Source organism: Neoarius graeffei, chromosome 3, assembly GCF_027579695.1.
Source record: "Neoarius graeffei isolate fNeoGra1 chromosome 3, fNeoGra1.pri, whole genome shotgun sequence".
NCBI classification, from domain to species: Eukaryota; Metazoa; Chordata; class Actinopteri; order Siluriformes; family Ariidae; genus Neoarius; species Neoarius graeffei.
This window is the reverse complement of record NC_083571.1, coordinates 115,192,944-115,200,294: the sequence shown is the minus strand read 5'-3', so window position 1 is coordinate 115,200,294 and position 7,351 is coordinate 115,192,944. Positions and strand designations below refer to the sequence as shown.

At 43.6% G+C, this 7,351-nt stretch overlaps 1 protein-coding gene across 1 annotated transcript; it reads left to right on the top strand.

The window, feature by feature from the left end:
- Window positions 1-1,911: 1,911 nt before the first annotated feature.
- On the top strand, window positions 1,912-4,248 carry sox11b (SRY-box transcription factor 11b). The gene has a single exon (XM_060916150.1). The coding sequence runs from the start codon at window positions 1,981-1,983 to the stop codon at window positions 3,196-3,198; it is 1,218 nt and encodes a 405-aa protein (XP_060772133.1). The 5' UTR covers window positions 1,912-1,980; the 3' UTR covers window positions 3,199-4,248.
- The last annotated feature ends 3,103 nt before the right edge of the window (window positions 4,249-7,351 follow it).

Here is a 7,351-nt window from a genome sequence, read left to right as displayed (position 1 = left end):
CATTTTCCGAGTGGGTTCCCAGTCTGGATTGTATCTATTATATAATTTTGCTGGCGCTCCTAGAAGCGAAATGGTAATACACGTGTTAAAATGATAACAACGAGCGAGTGAACCACGACAAGAGAACGCTAATTTTATAGCAAAATTCTAGCAACACGAAATAAAATTCTTCCATGATATTATCGAGAATGCTTTTGAATCTGACCTGAGATAAAATGATTACTGCAAACATGAGCTGTTTTGGTTTTAGCCTCTGTTAGATTAGCCCTGCTGATGTTGTTCAGCCGTGCTCGTCTCCTTTCCATACTAAGCCTCAGAGTTTCCTTGCCCTCTTTCCGAATCACATACGGAATTCTAAAAAAATCGGAACGTACCACGGTCACAAGTACTGTTGTGACCACAAATATATACAGCACAAAGATATGGCATAGTTAAAAGAACGCTTAAAGCAGTGGAAAAACAAAGAGAGTTGCGCACACGTGACTATGTTTTGTATGGCATGTCACTTGACCCTGCATTTGTATCTCCACCAACATGGCCGACATCCCGGTTTCTATTTTGCTTTGACGTCACTTGCAAATTGTGACTATATACGACACTGTTATCGAAGCAAATTATCTATAATCGCGCTATCTGTTATCACCCAGATGAAGATGGGTTCCCTTTTGAGTCTGGTTCCTTTTGAGGTTTCTTCCTCGTGTCGTCTGAGCGAGTTTTTCCTCGCCGCCGTCACCATAGGCTTGCTTATCAGGGAGAAATAAATTTGTTAGTGATAAAATTAGCTTGTGTTTAAAATCTTTAATATTCTGTCAAGCTGCTTTGTGACAATGTCTGTTGTTAAAAGCACTATACAAATAAACTTGACTTGACTAAAATGTCATGAGCCATGGTACGGCTGCAGATGTTCAAATCACTCGTTCTGGAGCAGCTGATCTTGAGCCACCTCAGCAGTTGGTGGGTGATGTGGGCCAGTAGCAGCATGCCCTGCTGGTGGAAATTAATCTGAGGCGATATCTCAATATCTCGGTGTAAAAATGACCATGCACTGCCTGCGGGAGGCAAGAGGTGAGGCAGGGCAGGAGGCTCTCACTGCATTTCTAATGTGTCGCCACATGAGAATAACAGAAGGAAGGCAGTATTGTGGTAGTGGTGGATGGGCAGTGTGATTTTTTCAGAGGGGTAAATGATTGCCCTCTAGGGGACAGAGAGAAAAGGAAAGCGAGAGAAAGAAAGAAGCTGATTATCAGTAGATGTCTGTGGTGGCCTGCAGGGAAAGAGTTTCTTCGTTGCCTGACTACGCAAAGACACAAGTATTAAAAATGTCCATCCATCCATCCATCCATCCATCCATCCATCCATCCGTAGCCGCTTATCCTGTTTGACCAAGCTGGAGCCGATCCCAGCTGACTATGGGCAAGAGGCAGGGTAAACCCTGGACAAGTCGCCAGGTCATCGCAGGGCTGTATTAGAAATGTCTTCCCATAAATATATGAAACTCATTTAAGGTTGATTTGTAGATGCAATATGTACAGACAGTTCTGGATTATAAAGTGCAATATTAGAGCAAATTACAAACCAGTTCATGTGCCACCATGACTTTTTAATTAAAACAAGCGTAACAGAACAAAATATTAATTTATTTCTCAGTGGTGGCCCAAACCCAGACTGTCTTTATACACTGATGTCTATCTCCTTGACAAGATCACGTTCTTTCAAATCCCCCATGCGCTTCTGACACCGATAACCACGCCCACAACGAGCCTGGACCAATGAAATCCCTGAAGCGGACGCGAGAGGTTCAAGGAACAGCTGAAGGCGGGGCAAAGCCGTGCTATTGGATAATTATACATGACGTCACAAGTGTGGAAAAAAAAAACCCGCAGAGAAGTAGTTAATAAGCGAGCCAGTAAAACTTTGCAAAGAGGTTTGATTTGAGCTGCGGGAAAAAGGATCAGAGAGAGATTGAAGGAACAGCAGATCATGGTCCAGCAAAGTGAGACGGAGAGCGGCGCGTCCCGTGAGGCTACAGACACCGAGGAACCGGAGATGAGCGTCTGCAGCCCCGTGCCTCCAAAACCGGACTGGTGCCGGACAGCCACCGGACACATCAAGCGGCCCATGAACGCGTTCATGGTGTGGTCGAAGATCGAGCGGAGGAAGATCATGGAGCAGTCACCGGACATGCACAACGCGGAGATCTCCAAAAGACTCGGCAAGCGCTGGAAAATGCTGAAGGACAGCGAGAAGATCCCGTTCATCCGGGAAGCCGAGCGGCTGCGCCTGCAGCACATGGCTGATTATCCAGACTACAAGTACAGACCGAAGAAGAAACCCAAACTGGACAACTCTTCCAAACCGGGCGCGCTGTCACCGGAGAAAAGCGGCAACAAGGCTGTCAAAGCCGGCGCAAAGAAATGCGCAAAGATGAAAGCCAGCAAACCGGCGAGCGTCGTCGGCGCGAGCGCGCGCGCAGCGCAAGATGTGCGGTGCAGCTATGCGTTCGCGAACTTCAAAGTCGGCAAGTCGGTCAAGAGGGAGCTTACGGACGACGAAGACGAGGATGATGATGAAGAAGAAGAAGACGACGACGACGACGATGATGATGATGACGACGATGACTATGATGTCGAGTCCCCGATGCGCTTTAAAGCTGAGGATGATGAGGAGCACCTGAGACCGTACGGTGTAGCCAAAGTGCCGGCGAGTCCCACGCTGAGCTCAGCCGCCGAGTCGGAAGGCGCAAGCATGTATGAGGAGATGTCCGGGCGCGCAAGCGCAACAGCCGGTTCCAGACTGTTTTACAGCTTCAAGAACATCACCAAGCAGCAGCCGCTGCACCACCATCACCACCACCACCACCATCACCATGCGAGCCGATCTTCTTCATCATCATCATCATCATCATCATCATCTGCACTGTCTCCGGCTCCGTCTTTCCGTTCCGCGTCCATGTCGTCTGAGGACGCGGACGACCTGCTGGTCGACTTCAGCTTGAACTTGGCAGCAGGCGGCGAGCAGACCAGCCACGCTTCAGGGAACTTGTGCCTGTCTCTGGTGGATAAGGACTTGGACTCGTTCAGCGAGGGCAGCCTCGGCTCCCACTTCGAGTTCCCGGACTACTGTACTCCAGAGCTGAGTGAGATGATCGCAGGAGATTGGCTCGAGGCCAATTTCTCCGACTTGGTGTTCACCTACTAACGGTTAGATCTTCAGGTTCTTTCAGACTCGCCTCTTGGGTTTTGTGCCCCTTCCAGATAGCACATGGAGGAAGCAGAAGAAGAAGACGCAGCGGACGCGCCACTGACATGACAAGAAAGAAAGAATAATAAAAAAAGTTTCTCACCTTCACAGGGTTTTCTAGGTGTGTGAGGCTTCAGGTGGAGAGCAAAGCTGAACTATGCATTCCCATCCCACCTCGTGCATCTACAGGAAGGAGGCGAGTCTACACCACTTCAGGATGTTCACTTTTCCAGAGGGTTTTATGTGATCTTTTTTTTCCTTTTTTTTTTTTTTTTTTTTTAAATTCTGTATGCCACAAATTAGTTTTTTGTAACCCTCCAGCCAATGGAGATGCGGAGATTAAACTGTTCTAGGACACAGGTATGGCAGGAAGAGTTTTTGATACATAACCAACATACCTCATCTTTTAAAAAAAAAGTGAAAAAAGTGATATTTTCTGGCATATTTTTGTACAGTTAAAGGGAATGTTCTTATCTTACTGTGCTCTCAGTGAGGTTTCTTCAGGCACTTCTACCCGGTTTCATTGATTTTTTATTGTTATTTTTTTTTCAAGCATGCAAGGGTTAAACGACATCAACATCGATATCATCTTTGCATCTTAAATGCCTTGGGATGATGATGATGATGATGATGAGTTCATGTTCTAGACTGTGTACAGGTGTAGATTGGACCGTGCGTTTCTCAAGAGATGTACAATGGAATTGGGGAATTCTAGACCTCATTGCTGGTACTAGATTCAAGATTGTATATGTTCTGTAATATAGTAAAAGCTAGGAGTTTATGTATATCAGTGTGAATGGGTCCCAAATAGCAGGTGTGAAACTGATTTTAAAAAAAATGTTTTGCATTTTACCATCTTAATGGCTTTTTTTTTTTTTTTACTTTTCATTATTTTGTGCAATATACTCTTGAAATGGACCATCTGCATTTTGTAGCAAAGGAAAAATGCATTACATGTCGTCGTCATGCTGAAGTCTGTATCTTGACAAATAAATCAGCTGGAACTGATAGGATGTATGTCTGCTTTATTTTGTGTGTGTGTGTGTAAGTGATCCTGTGCAATCAAGGCCATTTTGTTGTTGTATGTGTGTGTTGACTGTCTCTTTTATTATCTTCCCCTCCTTCCTCTGACTTTTTTTAAAGCAGCAAAGATCATGGTGGGGCTTTTTTTTTCCTTTCTTTTTTTTTTTTTTACAATCAAATCTCACAATTTCAAGCGGTCACTCTTGATTGGTCAAGCTTTTCCCCCTGGGAAGATTTGATTTAAGCCTTTTTCTCTCTCCATTCATTCAGTAGGCACTGGACTCCGGCGTATCAATGCAGCTGTTTCCCTGCGACGGCCTCTCGACTTACAATGACAGCAGGAATCAAATTTGCAGGTTCTTTTATCAAGGAAACTTTTTTCCCCTCCTTCTTTCAGATACATAAATGTCTGTCTTGTATGAGAAAATAAGAATTTGAGCTTGGTTGCAATTGTCAAAATCAGTTCATAGGATCACAAAGTTCTTTTTCATAGATAGTTAGATAAATATACTGTACATATTAATACATATCACATATAAAATTAAATCAAACTCCTAGTTATCCGATCACTCTAAAATGCACTCAAAACCTACTTGTGCCTTTTTGGTGCCTTTATTTTTCCCCCCTCTGATTTCTAACAGCTTACAGCCACAAGCATTCCTGCCTACATTTGCCACATATGTTCATCTATAGGTGGAAAGTCTCGTTCTGGATGGCTGCCAGGCTTGCATGGCTTTGATTATCTGTTCCCCTGTTCTTTTTGCGAGTGTGTATTACTGCTCAGATTACTACTGAAACAGCCTCTGTTACCCGAGTGTTGCTTTTCCTCTCCTTCCGGCTCATCCACAAGGCCTATCATTTCCATGATAACATGTTCTTTGAAAGACCCACTGGCTAAGATAAAGCCAAGGAAGCGCCAAAACAAAGAGCTGCTCGCTTTTAGATACAACGTACGCAGATATACTTAAAATGCTCAATTTGATTCACGTTCTGTTCCTGTTTGTTTTTGGAGCTAACGCTTTTCAGCCGCGTGTTCACACAGCAACCGTGACGAGGCCCATTACGTCTCTTCCCTCCACTGATCTGGAGATTGTTCAGGCTCTGTTGCTTGGGTGGGTTATTGAAAAGTCATTCAAGTGGCTGATTTATTGCTTGATTAACACAGGAAGCTAAGAGTGCTTCAAGAGTTAATGATGATGAATATCCTTGGTAACATCATTAGGACATCTATGCAACCTTTCCTCCATTAAATTTCATTATTAATACGATAAACATCTTGCAAAGCATCTCAAGATGATTATCAAGATGAATTGTGCCCTTATTCTGTGAGAATATCCCCACGATCTGGGGTGGAGGAGCATTTTCAGGTGTGTTTGTCTGGAAGTGGATAGACATTACAGGCTATATATTTTAAGTTATTCCACGAAATCGAGTCGTACATGAGCTGATTGCGGCTATAAGCCATGTACGACGAGATTGAGTGGAATAACTGTTTTATTCTATCCACATTCACTGGATGTTCAGAAACGGAGCATTTTTATTTTTTGCAAATTCGATAAATAAAAACTTCATACAAAACGTCCGACAAAATCATTTCCGCTTGGAATGTAAACGAACTGGCGAAATGACAGGAGCAATTTGTGAAAAATGCAATAATAATAATTCTTGAAAAAATAAAAAAAATTCGTTCCATATTTGTTGCACTTTTTGTTTTGTATTTTTGGGGTTTGTTCTCGAGTAGAGTTTTTATTTCGTCCTCGGTTGGTTCAGCAACACGCTCTGCCATTTTGTTTTTCTCTACTCATGGTATATGAGCTGATAGCCTAGTAGTAGAGTAGCCAATCAGAACGCATGATTGCTCATATCCAGTGAATGTGGATGGATAGAATGAATGAATAAATAAAATAACATAACCAAGTATATATACGCAATCATAATTAGGATAGGTTTGAGCAAAATCTACAAAACATTAAATATGTGCTGTAATAGAGATAACCATTGACCGTACATATTATTAGGAACACCCCGACACCCACCTACTGTTCTGTTTGATGCAGTTCTCTAATCAGCCGATCCCTCGACAGCAGGACGATGCAACAAATCATGCCGATCCAAATCAAGAGCTTCGGTTAATGTTCACAATGTTCAAACATAAGAATGGGAAAAATTGTGATCTCACGGTGAAGTGTGACTTTCTTTCTTTCACTGTGGCATGGGTGTCGGTTTGAGCCGGTTGGCGGTTTGAGTATTTCAGAAACTGCTGATCTCCTCCTGGGGTTTTCACACACAGCAGTCTCTAGAGTTTGCACAGAATGGTGAGAGAGGGTCAGAGGGAAACGGGACAGGTTGGTTCAAGCTTTTTTTTTTTGCCAGGAAGGATATAGTAACTCATAGCAACTCTTTACAACCGTGGTGAGCAGAAAAGCATCTCAGCATGCAACAGAAAACAGAAGAACACATTGGGTTCCAGTGCTGCAGTCAAGAACAGGAATCTTAGAATCAAGAACAAGTTCCTATTAAAGTGTCAGGTGAGTGTATAGTGTTACATACCGTATCCAACCTGATTACCCGACTATATTCATGCAGGAATGCGAGAGCCGCTTTTGATATGCGCACATGTGTAACTTGTAAAGGATGTGAATTAAGCTGATTCGGCGGTGTCTACACAAGTTCAGCGCTCGGCTGGGTGCCTCCCCCCCGCTACTTGCATTTACAGCCTTTCTGAGCTGCACCTTTATTAGCTGCTCTGTTGCCTCAAAAGACTATCAAGATGACAGAAAATAACAAGCAAAGCAAATTATTGCAGAAAGCATCCTAACTGCTCTCCGTGCCGACCCAGATGGCGGGCTGGTGTGAAGCTGCCTGTACATCTCTCTGTAGCGCTGCCTAAACCCAAACAGATCTGTTTACATGATTTGCAAGCAAAACCGTATGCTATTGCCTCCAGAACTAGAAGCTGGCACGCTCACTTAGATAGGCTCAGCAAGCATCTGGCCTGTTAATGCCATTAGTAAACACTGCACAAATCGGTTTTGATAAAAAAAAAAGAAAGAAAGATGTTTAAAGTTGCAATTATTTGAGCAGCGAA